This window comes from Schistocerca piceifrons, chromosome X (genome assembly GCF_021461385.2).
Source record: "Schistocerca piceifrons isolate TAMUIC-IGC-003096 chromosome X, iqSchPice1.1, whole genome shotgun sequence".
Taxonomy (NCBI): Eukaryota; Metazoa; Arthropoda; class Insecta; order Orthoptera; family Acrididae; genus Schistocerca; species Schistocerca piceifrons.
This window is the reverse complement of record NC_060149.1, coordinates 707385450-707401047: the sequence shown is the minus strand read 5'-3', so window position 1 is coordinate 707401047 and position 15598 is coordinate 707385450. Positions and strand designations below refer to the sequence as shown.

The 15598-nt window shown below is 39.7% G+C and overlaps 1 protein-coding gene across 1 annotated transcript in view; it reads right to left on the bottom strand.

Annotated features, from left to right (window-relative positions):
* The window catches only part of LOC124721278, a 210700-nt gene that overhangs the window by 78451 nt on the left and 116651 nt on the right, over positions 1–15598 (bottom strand). Inside the window, exon 4 of the mRNA XM_047246163.1 lies at positions 10042–10248. Coding sequence (XP_047102119.1) covers positions 10042–10125 — 84 coding nt within the window. The 5' untranslated portion in view covers positions 10126–10248. The remainder of the gene's footprint in view (positions 1–10041; positions 10249–15598) is intronic.

Sequence of the window (15598 nt, the reverse complement as noted above, 5' to 3'; positions counted from 1 at the left end):
GAAATGAAAAATTAATTATCAAGTGACTCTCAATGGTAGAAATCTATGCTGGCTTGATTAAACCATTGTCAGTTATCCTTTCAATAATCTTTTTCTATTTAAAATCAGAACATGACATTAAAAACTAAATTTTATTAGGCTGGCATAAATTAGTTTGGTTTTTCTCATCAAATGCCCCTTTTTTTAAACTCATGAAAAAAAACAGCTTTGATTTTAAGATATCAGATTTCTGCATTCCCCCCCCCCCCCCTTTTTTTTTGTCATTTGTGCTTAAACAAAAATCATTGGAAGCTTTGGAGGCAATGACATTTCATCAAATTTTGGCCATTTCTAAATGGTCATATTTTCCTTCATTATGATTGATGAAGACACTTACTTACCAAACCAACACAATATGGCACTACTAATAAAGCAGACAGTATGATGATGACGCCTCAAGCATTCAAAATGTGTACTTCATGTTTAAAGCAAAAAGTGAAATGTGAAAGCCATTAAAAGTAAAGCACAGTCATTCAACTCATTCAGAATTGTAGACCACAAGACACACTAGAAGTTAGGATGGAACAGGCACCAACAACAGGATACATGTACATGTTGTTACAGTGTTACAGTAGGAGAGGAAGCTGATGAGTAAAAATTTCGAAAGGACAAATTATCAATAAAGGCATAAGTGAAACTGGTAGATAGCCATAGGAATCCTAATAAATATACAGATATGAGAAAATCAGTTAATAGAATCTGAAGCACGAAAAAAGACATGAAATGGCAAACAATGTAAAACAATAGAAATGAAGAGCAAAAAGAGATACTGAATACACTTGACTACAGACAATTAAGCTGAGCACCAAATAGGGTAAACAAACAATGCCGATGAGAAATAAGAGGCATACAAAAAAGAAGATATAGGTATAAGTTGAAGCATAAGGTGGAGGGAATGCAAACAAGTGCTGAAAATAAACTTCAAACAAGTGAATATCTCAAGAGTTGAGAGTGGGAGAAAATATTTTTCATGGTTCTTTTTGTACAAAAGTCACCCAAGCACTTAAACTGTGTTACATGGTTTGTTCATTCAAAGAGTATTGTTCATCCATTCATTCTGGTTGAAAGCCAAGTGATCTTTATGCTAATACTGGTAGCTGAATGGGTCATGCCAAATTGACTACTGAATAGTTCTCACACATGAGATTTATAACATAGGAGCTTCAACAGATGCAGCATAATTCTGATTCTGTGGCATGGATAAGTGTCCTACTGAAAAATGACATATCTGATGGGAAAGACATCATAGAAAAGATGCAAATGGTCAGCAATAATATCACATCTAAGCCACAATCAATTACAAAATACAAAGGCAGGGTCATCGAAGATGTTCAACAGTTAGTTAGATTTATTACTGACATTAGTGTACAACCAGAACAGAACTGACCTCCTGGATGGAGAGTGCAGCTATTCATTAGAAACACTGAATACTTCAGAATGCTGCTATTTACACAGACATTGAATGTTCCACAATATACAAACATAATGAACATAAGATATTTCAAAAACCTCCCATAAATGATTAAATCTAAGTATCAAATAATTCCTGGCAGTTGGGTTCAAATTGGCAAACTGCAGCACACTAGGCAACAACACTAACCGTTACATCATGCAGCATGCATCACAGACTCATGGCATTGCTCCTTCTCCTCAAACAATTGTGAGTCACAGTTTCAGAAGATCTCACTGAAGCCAACTATGATAGCCTGGGTGAGATAGTCAGTGCAGACTATTACCATCAATTCCCATTTGTTGAATTCAGAGACCTCCCCAAGAGACTGATTCAAATCCTGTGGAATGGTGCTGCCACAGGTGGAATTGGTATCGGCTACCCTGGAGGTAATTGCGACATGAGCTCCCATCAGTGGCATTCCTTACAGTCACTCACATACTGTCTAATGAATCAGTAGAGACCTGGACAGCAGCACCTGAATCTTATTCTGTCTAGAGTCTTCCCAGTTTTCACAAACACCACGTGCCCGGATGTTGGAGCATCTTTGAAATACTTCAGGACAGCTGGCCGTAGATGGGCTGGGATGATAAGCAACCATTTTCACCCTGCTGGATCATAGTTCCTCTTATACAATACTCTATTAATTAATTGTAATTCTCCTTTGGTGAGTTCCTCCTCCTTCCATGCTTCTATGGTTTTCAGCAGTGTTGGCCATTCCCTCTGTGTAGCAGCAATGCCATTTAAAGCAGCAATGATTGAGATTTCACCTGTGCTTCCATGTGCTACCAAACAATTCCTTGAAAAACAGTCAGCATTGTTGTGTTTCTGCACATGTTTGTATGCCACTGTGATATCATACCCATCAAGCTTCAGTGCCCATCCCACCAGTCAACCCAACAGATCATTCAGGTTTGTCAGCCAGCACAGGGAATGGTGGTCTGTCACAATGAAGAATGTTCTGCAAGACAATATGTTCAGAACTTGTCGATGGATGAAAGAACTGTAAGGAACTCTTTCTTAGTTGCAGAGTAGTACATCTCAGACTTGTAGAGTACTCTGGAAGCATAAGCTGTCACCTTTTCAGCACCTTTCTGAATTTTTACCTAATCACAAAACCACTAGTGTTAGTGGGAAGTTTTGTCTTGGCATTCTTGCCACATAATTCTAAAACTGGAGAAGATTTAAGAACTCCTTAAGCACAAGGAAACATCTTTCTTATACCCCACTCTAGGAAAATTTGGCATTTCTCTGCAGTAGTTCTTGCAAGGAATGTACCTTGCTACGGAAGATCTTTATAAAATACTGGTAGTGTGAGCACATTCTGAGAAAACTTCTCACGTCACAATTGTGCCAAAGGGTCAAAAAATCTGTGACTTCTCTTATTTTCTCTGGATTGGGACTGACTCCATCACTATTCACTAGCGACCCCGAGAGTTTTATTTCTTGGTTGGTGAAGAGATTCAGGCAGAGGCCTGCAGTTTGAACACACTTCAACACAATTGTAAGGTGGGCAAGATGTTCTTCAAAGTCTTTGAAAAACTGACAACGTCATCCACACAGCAAAGACATGTCATCCATTTAAGGTGTCAAAGCATGTTGCCCATCATACGTTCAAAGGTAGTTGGAGTGTTACACAGTCCAAATGGCATAACTTTAAGCTCATATTTTAGTGATCAATCTCATCAATCTCAATTTGTTAGCAGCCTGTCTACATGTTGATAGTGGAGAAATACTTTTCTCCTTTCAAGCAGACTAGGATGTCATCAATACACAGCAGTCAATAGGCATCTTTTTTCATGATTTTGTTCAGTTGTTGGTAGGGCACAAAGACGCCATGTGCTGTCCTTCACAAAGATCACAGGAGAGGACCAAGGATTCTCTGAAGGTTCATATGATGTAATTTTGCAGCATCTTCTCCACTTCCTCCATGCTTGTCCATCGTTCAATGTTGACATTCTATATGACTGCAGGCTAATTCATGGATAATTCCCAGTGTGGTGTTTGGCCATAGGCCACTTGGTCTGTGTTTTCTCCACTCTGGATTTGAAAGCATCTGAAAATTGATGCAGAATGGTTATCACTCACCAACATTGCTCCTCAGTCAGGCCAGATCCTATTGGCAGTTCAATAGTAGCTTACGCCCCTGCATTGTTTGTGATGGTAACGTAGCCAATGATGCTAAGGTGACCTGACTGAACTTATTTTGATATCCCTACACACATCCTTTAGGGATGAATTGTGGCTGCTCATGATAATTAGTGATCCAAAGTTCATCTTGACCACCTACAATGCTTATGATCATTACTGGCATGTAGCTTTCTTTTGTGAGCCCGAGTTGCCCTTAGTACTTGACAATAGCTTCATGGTTGAACTGAGTATCCTGATTGATGATTGGAACTCATCTTACTGATGATAGTGGGATAACAATGTCTTCAACAGGAAACAACCATCCAGAACAACCTTTGCTATTTATGCTTGCTGGAAAAACTTCTTCAATCTGGAACTCGGATCTCCCACAGTCTATGACTGTCTATGATACCTGCAAGAAGCCCCATCTGAGAATAACATTATGACTACATTCTGATAAAATGGAAAATTCTAAGGGTTGTCTTCTGACAATGGAAGTTATTTTAGCAATACATGTACCTGGCAGCTGGATGTATTTCCCATTTGCAACTTTCATCACAATTAATTTTGAATCACAGAACATAGTCTTCTTTAGCTGATGAATATAAGCACCCAACATTACAGGAAAAAAAAAGCCTGAGTCAAACAGTGCCCTGACAGGTTGGCCATTGAAGGTCACACCAATGAGATTCCCTGACATGTTGGTGATTTTTCATCCATGGAGGATTTGTGTCTGGGGCAGTCTAACCTCCAAAGATGGTCGCCTCACTTAGTTTTCCAGAAGTCAGTGGTTAGGTGAGTGGCTGGTACCTCTATACAGGGGTGAGGAAGGCTATCGCATGTTTGGCAGTATCCTCTTCCAGGGTATGGAGATTGACTTCATCTCACAAGTCAGTTACAATCAACTGCAGCTGATTTGTGTCAATAGGACTGTTGTGATGGTGGCATAGTAGACACTGCAAACTCAACTTCCTTCTCTGCAGTAGCATACAATGTGTCATGGGCATCTGCACTGGAAATACACTCACAAGTTGTCCTCTGTCTTCCAAATGTCTGTTCTTTTGCTGGGCATTATACTTGGTGTAGAAGTTGGTTGTACCTGTATCAGACAGATACTGGATTGTCATTTAATGATTGTGGCATTAGTCTGAGTTGAGCAAGTCCATTCTTCCTGCCACATATGGGTGGTGGCAGAGATTGGTGATAACGACTGATAAAACACTTCTTTAACATTCTCTAATACCTCCTGACCAATTGGGTCAAAAGATACTGGATCAATAAATAGTGGGACCAATATCCAGCATCTCCAAGATTGTCATGTCTAAATCACAATCAATTCTAAATCCAAAGCCATGGTCATCAATGAAGTTCAACACTTAGTACTGAAAGTACATTTATTACTGACACCAATGTACAGTCTAAACAGAATTGACCTTCTGGATGGAGAGTGCAGCTATTTATACAAACATTGAAGACTATGGAATGCTGCTAATTGTCAAAATATTGAATATTCCAGAATATATTAACATTATGGTCATAAGACATTTCAAGAAACTTCCAGAAATGATAAATTCTAAATAGCAAATAATTGGTGAGGTCAGGTTTGAATGGGTGGCCAGCAGTGCACCAGCCAGTGATGCTAAGCACTACACTACACTACACTACACTGCATGCAGCACAGCTCACAACAATAACATTGTCCCAATGTGGACACATTTACTCTTACGTGAATTTTGTACAAGGCAATCTATATATACAACCAAAGGGGCTTACTCTGGTTTATGTACAACAAGAGATATATACAGGAGTCTCCTTTGTATTCCCAAAGCACAATACAGTGCACATTGTATCAAAGTTCTGTCTATGACCTACACACCCATGATATGAAAACCTGAGCCAAGCTGATGGTGAACTCGCCACAGTCTCCAAGGCAGCAACCACTAGGGGAGAAGACACAAGCAGTTCAAGGTCCATAATAGTTGTCACTAAGAATATTGGTGGGTTGATGTCCATGGGCATCACTGTGGAAGGCCAAGGCAGGATGAGGCTTGATGGAAAATGCATAAGTCACCACAGGACTAGAGGGTCTGCCAGGGTTGGAGAAGCAGGAGGCTACTGACCAGGATGGCAAAGGCAAAATTGACTTCAATGGCGCAGGAAAAGTTCATGGGCAGAGGTCACCATATACATCATGGATGAATGGCAAATGGAGATCATCCTGTGGATCCAGGCTGAGTGGTACCTGAACTGATAAGCACACTCCGGGGTCCCGAATCAGAAGGGAAAGGCCTTAGCACTGAAATGTGCCAGGAAGTGGGTACAGCATATCCAAGAGGGTAGGGTGAAGGTAATCTGAAGCCACTCGGCCATGCTGTAGCTCCTGATTGGGCTGGCCCTGCAACTGGCTAGAAAACTATAGAGGGCATTAGGAGAAGTGTTACACATCTTTTGGGTTTAAAAAATATAGATAAAGCATCCTCCACAACTGTTGTAAGCCAGGGGAAAGGGTGTGATATGAAGGAGTTGAGTCCTACTTCACACCAAAGGAGGTTAATGCCACCCCAATATTAGGTATCAAAGTGCATGGGGTGCCTTCAAGGGAAAAAGACTTTTCCAAGGATGTGATAATGGTGGCAGTAGTGACCTGAAACATGTGGAACTCAAAAGATAAGTGAGAAAAGGAATGGATCATGACTGACCATGTGGACTCCAAAAACAGGTCACCAAATTCTAAGTCGTTATGGTCCCATGGATCTTGACATTGGACCAGGGAGAGAACAACTGGGATGGTGCAAATTGATAGGCCTGATAGCAAAACATTGTCAGATCAGGTCCACAATGTCAGACCAAATACTTGGTCAGAATAAGTGTTGCACCAAATTTTTCTCCCAGAAGATGTGCCAGTTGGCAGGGTCCAGTAGATGCAGCACTCATGGTTGATGAGCAAGGTGTTGTATTGTTGTGTTCCTGCAGGTGGCAGCTCTGACACTGCAGGATTTTAAGGGAAATGGTGAGATGGTTAACTCCAGATGTGAATCAACCTGGATACACCCCATTTAATGTTGGTCTAAGGCCGAGTTAGGTTCTATGCAGAATCAGGACAGTGTGTCTGCATTTGCATATCATGTCACTGTTTGATAGTGGATAGGATAATGAAAATTAGACAAGTACAGCGCCCAGTGCTGGAGGCAATGGGCAGTCCTGTCCCAGCGGATTAGTGTCAAGATCCAGTGTGCCAGCCAGTCTGTGGATGGTTTTTAAGGTGGTTTTCCATCTGCCTTGGTGAATGCGGGCTGGTTCCCCTTATTCTGCCTCAGTTACACTATGTTGGCAATTGCTGTGCAAACACTGTCTACACGTTCGTGTACACCATAATTACTCTACCATGCAAACACTGGATGTTCTGGCACATAATTGGAAGTTACATACTTCAAGATGAATATAATAAGTCCAATTCCAAGGAAAGCAGGTGCTGACAGATGTGAATATTACCGAACTATCAGTTTAATAAGTCATAGTTGCAAAATACTAACATGAATTCTTTACAGAAGACTGGAAAAACTGATAGAAGCTGACCTGAGGGAAGATCAGTTTGGACTCTGGAGAAATGCAGGAACACACAAGGCAGTGCTGACTCTACAACTTATCTTGGAATGTAGGTTAAGGAAAGGCAAACCTTCATTTATAGCATTTGTATACTTAGAGAAAGATTTTGACAATGTTGACTGTAAAACTCTCTTGAACTTCTGAAGGTAGTGGGGGTAAAATTCCAGGTGCAAAAGGCTATTTACAACTTGTACAGAAACCAGATGGCAGTCATGAGTTGAGGGGCATAAAAGGAATGCTGTGGTTGAGAAGGGAGTGAGACATGGTTTTAGCCTATCCTTGACATTAATAACTGACAATGGTTGAAGAAGAGAGGATATAAAAAGCAGACTGGCAATGGTAAGAAAATAATTTCTGAAGAAGAGAAATTTGCTAACATCAAATATAGATTTAAGTGTCAGAAATTCTTTACTGAAAGTATTTGTGTGGAGTGTAGCCATGTATGGAAGTGAAACATGGATGATACACAGTTATACAAGAAGAGAATAGAAGCTTTTAAAATGTGGTGCTTCAGAAGAATGATAAATATTAGGGGGGTATATTGTGTAACTAATGAGGACGTACTAAATAAAATTGGGAAGAAAAGAAATTTATGGCATAACCTGACTAAAAGAAGAGATCTGTACGTGGGACATATTCTGAGACATCAAGGGATCACCAAATTTGTACTACAGGGAAGTATGGAGGGTAAAAATTGTAGAGAAAGACCACAAGATGAATAGTGTAAACAGATTCAGAAGGAAGTTGCAGTAGCTATTTGGAGATGGAAAAAGTTTACACAGCATAGAGTAGCATGGAGAGCTGCATCAAACCAGTCTTTGGACTGAAGACCACAACAACAACAACAACAACCACCACCAAAGTTTGCATAAAGCATGCCAGAAGTCAGCTCTTTATCTCATTTTTTATAAGGCATTAATATGCATAAGAAGCAGCAATTGTTATTTCAAGTTTTCTCTGGCACTTTCTTTGTGAACAGTTCATTTGTAATTCAAATTTTTTGTCAACATATTTTTGGATTAATATATCATAACTAACCATGAACTAAAGAATCACACTAAGTTTCAGTCTACACTGAGAATGAACCAATATGTTTAATATTATTACTGCCAAAACATACAATCATCTCCTAGACAACTAATGCCATTGAAAGGCAAGTAATTTCATGAATTACATACAACAAATTTATTGTAAACATACTTGTAAAACAGAACATTAGTGATATTCACTGTGGTCACAGGGAACAACAATTAAGTTTAACTGAATGATGTCATCTAGATACTTACAGTGTGTCAGTTGCTATTACCATAGGCAAAGCAAGGGTGTATTACATAAGGTAATCTTTAAAGCCTGGAAAGGAAAGATTGTTGATAGCAAGGTGGCCACCTGAAATGTGTGCCTTTGCATCACAGCTAGTTCAACAGGTAAGAGAGTTCTGACATGTCTACATGGATGAGTCTGTCTAGCTCTGTTTTGAGGGCACCCTTTAGAGCAAAGGTCACCAGGTGAGCTTTGAAAAACTATGGGGCAGCTGTCACTTTAAGAGTTCCATGATCTTCGCAATCAATTGGGGGACTGCCTTCCATAATCCAAGTGAGAAGATTTGAGCATATCTATCACAGAAAGTCTTTAAGACACCACAGAGCCCTTTGGATTAAATGGTGTGCACTGTTTGATGAACTGTAAATCCAAGAGTGCTGAAAGAGTCTATCCAAAAAACATTGTCCACTTTGTGGTAGGCAGCCATCAGAAAATTTGTGGAACAAGTGACTTGGCTGTAAGTAAATAAAACTAGAAACTTTTCTAGCAAAGGCACACAATGATATCAATTGGCCCAAAGATTTGTCTCAGCTGTGTGCAAAGGCAGCAATGCTGAACTTAAGTAATTAGATTGGTTTAGCATAGGAGAACCAGTGTCCAAGAGTAACCTCACAGGGTGTTTGCCAGTGAACACATCCAATAAATTTTCTGGGTTGCATTTTGAAAAGTCTGCACTTCCATAGGTTGATCACTTACTTGGTTCACTTCTGAGGGTTGGGACATATTTTCAGCACAGCTGCTAAAACATACCCACAAACCCCTTTTTACTACACCTACTGCATGTTGCATGCTGATGGGACACACACTGGCAGTGGGGGGGGGGGGGGGGGGGAGGGGTTGGAAACAATATTTACAGCCTGGTAATGATGTTGCTGCTGATGCAGCTCACTGCCATTGATACAGTTGTTTACAAAGTTATCTGAACTGCAGAGCAGGTGATGGTTCTGCCAGAGCTACCAAGACACCAGAGAGCTGACTGCTGTGATGTCTTCTTCTATCTTAAATAAACTTTGGACTGTGTGGGAAATTTTGTGGGCTCAAGCTGTTTGAATTAATTCAGTCACAGAAGAATCCAGTTTCCTCAACAGTGGTTTCTCATTTCTGAGTTGGGATTAAGACACCCTATTATATCCTTTAATAAAGATTCTGCACAGTTCTGTATCTACAAATATTTGAAACTGCATTGTTATGGCAGGAAGCGAACGTTCAGTGAGTCTGGCTTTTCTGTTACTCCTGTCCCTAACTTCCAGCTAATCATGATCTGTCCTTTATCAAAGTCACTTAAGCAAGCTGATTTCAACCATTTTTAACATGGTAACATGGAGCTGACCAAAAGATTCCTCTGTCTCACCAGAACCTACTATATATCTATCATATGCCTTAGAGCTGACTTAGGGATACTTGTGTACACATCAAAGAGATTGTCATAATATCCTGGCTGATCAGTGCAAGTATAAAATTAAGAATTAAGAAGATGAAGTGAATGAAACAAGTACCTGATGTCCTGATGCAATATTCATCATATCGCTTAGTTTCCTTAAAAGCCATGTGGTCGGCTTCTGCTGTGGAGCTGAAGTCATGTGGCTAGGACACCTCCACCTGAGTCGTGGATGTCGATGCCTGCTTGAACATGGTGCCTTGTGATGAACAGGGCAGTGTCTGACACATCGGCACAGTTTACTTGGATCTGTGTCTGCCTCACTCTAGGACAAAACATAATAATTGTAATTGAAATTGAAATTTGGATTGACATAATGGAGGTGCATTATCCCCCATATCTATGACTTATGAGAGGGAACAGAAATAAGCTACATTACAAATGTACAAAATATAAATGCACAAGAGTTCTTCAACTAATGTTAATACAGAACAGACAAAGTTACTTGCATATGCAATCTCTTCATATACTCTTAAGACACCTAAATATGGAACCTGTCTTTGGCAGGGACAAGACAAAATTTCCAATACAAATAACAGTTAGAACTGTTATTGTCTAATGTACATTACTGGATAGAAAAAAAAAACAAATCAACATCAAAAAGTACAATAGCTGTTGTGTTCTGTCTAAAGAATCCATCTGATAGTATATTAAATTCAGAAAAAGTTAAATAAAAAGTCACAACTCCCACTAGATATTACACAAACACTCAGAAGGAGTTGTTTAGTAAAATATGTAGATATAATTTTATTTTAGACTTATTGTTACATTTCTGAAAGTGACTGAGAATTATAACACAGTCTAACTCAATTTATTTATTTGCAATTCATTTGTATGTCTTAAGAAATAGTTTGTTACCACAGGTGTAGTAGTATATAATATTCATTCATCCTTCTTCTTCTTCTTCACTTCTTATTGTGTAGTCCATTTCACAGCTGTGGTATATGTCGTCATACCACATTCCTCCTTACCTTTCTATACCAGCCTGAGTAGTCTGAAGAAGTGCATCCCTTATACAGGTAAATCACCATCAAAACTGACACTAACTATCAGTACTGGTAGAAAGGAATATGTATGTCATATGTACACTGTCTGACCAAAAGTATCTGGACACTCCTGTGTAACATAGACTTGACCACCAGATCATACGAGTTGTAGACCCACCAGCATAACAGGAGGTAGGCAGTATTTTGTTATCAGTAGACAAACAGTAATAGCAGATAGGGTTGGCCCAAATAGCTCACTTACATCAGTTGTGAACTAGTCATCGTATGCCACCTGGGTAACTAATCCATCAGGACTGAGCAAGGTGGTGAAGTGGTTAGCACACTGAACACACATTCAGGAGAACAACAGTTCAATCTTGCATCTGGCCATCCAGATTTAGATTTTCCATGATGTCCCTAAATCACTTCAGGCAAATGGTGGGATGGTTTCTTTCAAAGAGCATGGCTGATTTCTTTCCCCATCCTTCCCTCATCTGATGGGACCAATGACCTCACTGTTTAGTCCTCTCCCCCAAATCAACCAACCAACCAAATCCATCAGGGACAATTCAGCTCGTCTAAGGCTCCCTAAGTTGACTGTTGATGATGTGATTATAAAGTCAAAATATGAGGGAACTACAATGACTAAACCAAGACCACGCACATCTCATGTACTGATGGACAGAGACTGTCAGTCATTGTGGAGGGTGGTTGTAAAATATCACGTGAAATCAGCAGAAGGAATCATGTGTTCCAAAGTAATACCAGCAGTACATCAAGTACAATGGCTGTGTGTAGAGATTTAAAAAGGGTACAATGGTCAAGCAGCTCTTCAGAAGCCACACATTTCTGTAATCAGTGCTAAGCGACACTTGAGATGGTGTGAAGAGTGATGTCACTGGACAATGAAGGACTGTAAATGATGGGTTTGGAGTGGCGGTTCATGCAACTGTGCTCTACCCTGTGACAATTGATGTTTGGGCTTGGCTTGGTGAATACCTGGAGAGCATTAACTGCCATCATGTGCAGTGCCAACTGTGAAGAGTGGAAGAGCCAGCCACTGTGGTTGAGCTGTTCTAGGTGCTTCAGTCTGGAACCGTGCTGCTGCTACAGTTGCAGGTTCGAATCCTGCCTCGGGCATAGATTTTATTTATTTATTGTTCCGTGGGATCAAATTAAGGAGAAGTCTCCATGGTCATGGAATGAGTCAATACATGAAATTATAACACGATATTAGAAACAGGTAAAATGAAATATAAAAAACAATATTCAGGTGACAAGTCATAAATTTAAATAAAGAAAATCAACAATGTAACACTGGAATTTGCTTAATTTTTTAGCTCTGCCAGGAGCTCCTCGACAGAATAGAAGGAGTGAGCCATGAGGAAACTCTTCAGTTTAGACTTAAAAGTGTTTGGGGTACTGCTAAGATTTTTGAGTTCTTGTGGTAGCTTATTGAAAATGGATGCAGCACAATACTGCACTCCTTTCTGCACAAGAGTCAAGGAAGTGCATTCCACATGCAGATTGGATTTCTGCCTAGTGTTAACTGAGTCAAAGCTGCTAACTCTTGGGAATAGGCTAATATTGCTAACAACAAATGACATTAAAGAAAATATATACTGTGAGGGCAATGTCAGAATTCCCAGACTATTGAATAGGGGTCGACAAGAGGTTCTCAAACTTACATCACATATAGCTCGAACAGCCCATTTTTGAGCCAAAAATACCCTTTTTGAATCAGAAGAATTACCCCAAAAAATAATACCATACGACATAAGCGTATGGAAATATGCAAAGTAGACTACTTTTTGTGTTGAAGTGTCACTTATTTCAGATACTGTTCTAATGGTAAATAAAGCAGCATTTAGTTTCTGAACAAGATCCTGAACATGGGCTTTCCACAACAGCTTACTATCTATCCGAACTCCTAGGAACTTGAACTGTTCCATCTCGCTTATAATATGCCCATTCTGTCTGATCAAAATATCTGTTCTTGTTGAATTGTGTGTTAGAAACTGTAAAAACTGAGTCTTCTTGTGATTTAGCATCAAATTATTTTCCACAAGCCACCAACTTATTTCATGAACTAGGTTATTTGATACTGTTTCAATATTACACACAAGATCCTTCACTATGAAGCTGGTGTCATCAGCAAACAGAAATATTTTTGAATAACCTGTAATACTAGAAGGCATATCATTTATATAAATAAGAAACAGCAGTGGCCCCAGCACCAACCCTTGGGGAACGCCCCACTTAACAGTGCCCCATTGGGACTGAACATCACTACCACTCTCAATATTGCGGAGAATTACCTTCTGCTTTCTGTTCTTAAGGTAAGAGGCGAACCAACCGTAAGCTACTCCCCTTACTCCATAATGGTCCAACTTCTGCAGTAACATTTTGTGGTCAACACAGTCAAAAGCCTTCGTTAAATCAAAGAAAACACCTAGTGTTTGCAACCTTTTATTTAATCCATCCAAAACCTCACAGAGAAAAGAGAATATAGCATTTTCAGTTGTTAAACCATTTCTAAAACCAAACTGAACATTTGACAGCAAATTATGTGAATTTAAATGCTCCAGTAACCTTGCATATACAACCTTCTCGATAACTTCAGCAAACACCGATGGCATAGAAATAGGTCTATAATTGTCAATATTATCCCTGTCTCCCTTTTTATAAAGTGGCTTCACTACCGCGTACTTTAATTGGTCAGGAAACCGACCACTCCTAAAGGAAAAGTTACATATATGGCTAAGTACTGGGCTAACATACATAGAACAATACTTCAGTATTCCGCTAGATACCCTGTCATATCCATGAGAGTTCTTGGTCTTTAGTGATTTAATTATTAACTCAATCTCCCTCTTGTCAGTATCATGGAGGAGCATTTCAGGTAACAGTCTCGGAACACTTTTTTCTAATAGCGCTATATGATTCCCGGTTGGGACTAGGTTTCTATTTAGTTCACCTGCTATATTCAGAAAGTGATTATTAAATACTGTACATATATGCGACTTATCAGTAACACGGACATTCCCACTACGCACTGATTCTATATTCTCGACCTGTCTCTGGAGACCAGCCACTTCCTTTACAACTGACCATACGGTTTTAATTTTATCCTGAGACTTAGCTATTCTATCTGCATACCACATACTTTTTGCCTTCCTAATAACATTTTTAAGCACCTTACAATACTGTTTGTAATGGGATGCTGCATTTAGATTTTGCCTGTTTCTAACGTTTTGATATAATTGCCACTTTGTTCTACAAGATATTCTTATCCCTCTAGTCAGCCACCCAGGCTGCCTGTTTGTGCTAGTACCCTGTTTTGAACGTTCTAACGGAAGGCAACTTTCAAAGAGCACGGGAAAAGTCTTGAGAAAAGCATTATATTTATTGCCACTCTTGATCCTTGATAAGTTTTACAAAGGTCTCTACAGCAACTGGATCAGCTTTCCTAAACAGCTGATGACTATATTTAACACGTGTTGCAGCACAAAAATCTTTTAGAGTTAAAATTTGTGCATCATGATCTGAAAGGCCATTCACCTTTTTGCTAACAGAATGCCCTTCTAGTAATGAGGAATGAACAAAAATGTTGTCTATGGTTGTTCTACTGTTCCCTTGCACTCTCGTTGGAAAGAATACGGTTTGCATAAGATTATATGAATTAAGGAGGTCTACCAGCATCCTCTTCCTTGCACAATCACTTATACAATTAATACTGAAGTCACCACATATAACTAACTTTTTGTATTTCCTATAAAGTGAACCAAGAACCTCCTCTAGCTTTAGCAAAAATGTTGTGAAATCGGAGTCTGGGGATCTATAAATAACAACAGTTAGAAGTTTAACTCCGTTAAATTTAACCACACCTGCACAACATTCAAACACCTTTTCAGTGCAGTTCTTTGAAACATCAATTGACTCAAATGGGATGCCGTTTTTCACATACATGGCTACTCCCCCACACCGCAAAGAGCTCCTCGAAAAGCTGCCAGCCAACCTGTATCCTGGTAAAGGAAGCCTCTGAATCATCTCCTTATTTAAGAAGTGTTCAGATATACCAATAATTTCAGAGTCAACATCTATAAGCAGTTCACTAACTTTATCTCTAATACCTTGTATATTTTGATGAAATATACTAATTCCCTCATTACTCGGATACCTAAGCTTTGTCAAAAGTGGTTCCTTTGTTAGAGAGACTTCCCTTAAGCAGGAATACATATCAGCTGACTTCAATCTAAAAAAGGTGCAGCTCTAACACCCACTACTGTAGGAATTTTCCCATGAGTGATCCCACCAACCCCACCTATGCTGTCACCTATAAGCTTTGCCAACCTCCCCTTCCCATACCTGTTGAGGTGCAGGCCATGTCTAGTGAAACCCGTCCTGCTGATGGACTCCACCGACACCACTGAAATGTGACCCATGCTTTCTGTCATCAGCGCACCCCCAAGTCTCATGTTATTACGCCTGACAGCTGTATTAAGATGAGGCCGATCGTGACGGTGAAACAGTTCCATGAAATGCACATTCGTGTTGCCAGTCTTAGTGGCTATCTTTTCCAGGTCACCATCTATGTCATACTCCCCATCCCTATCAATACTGTTACCA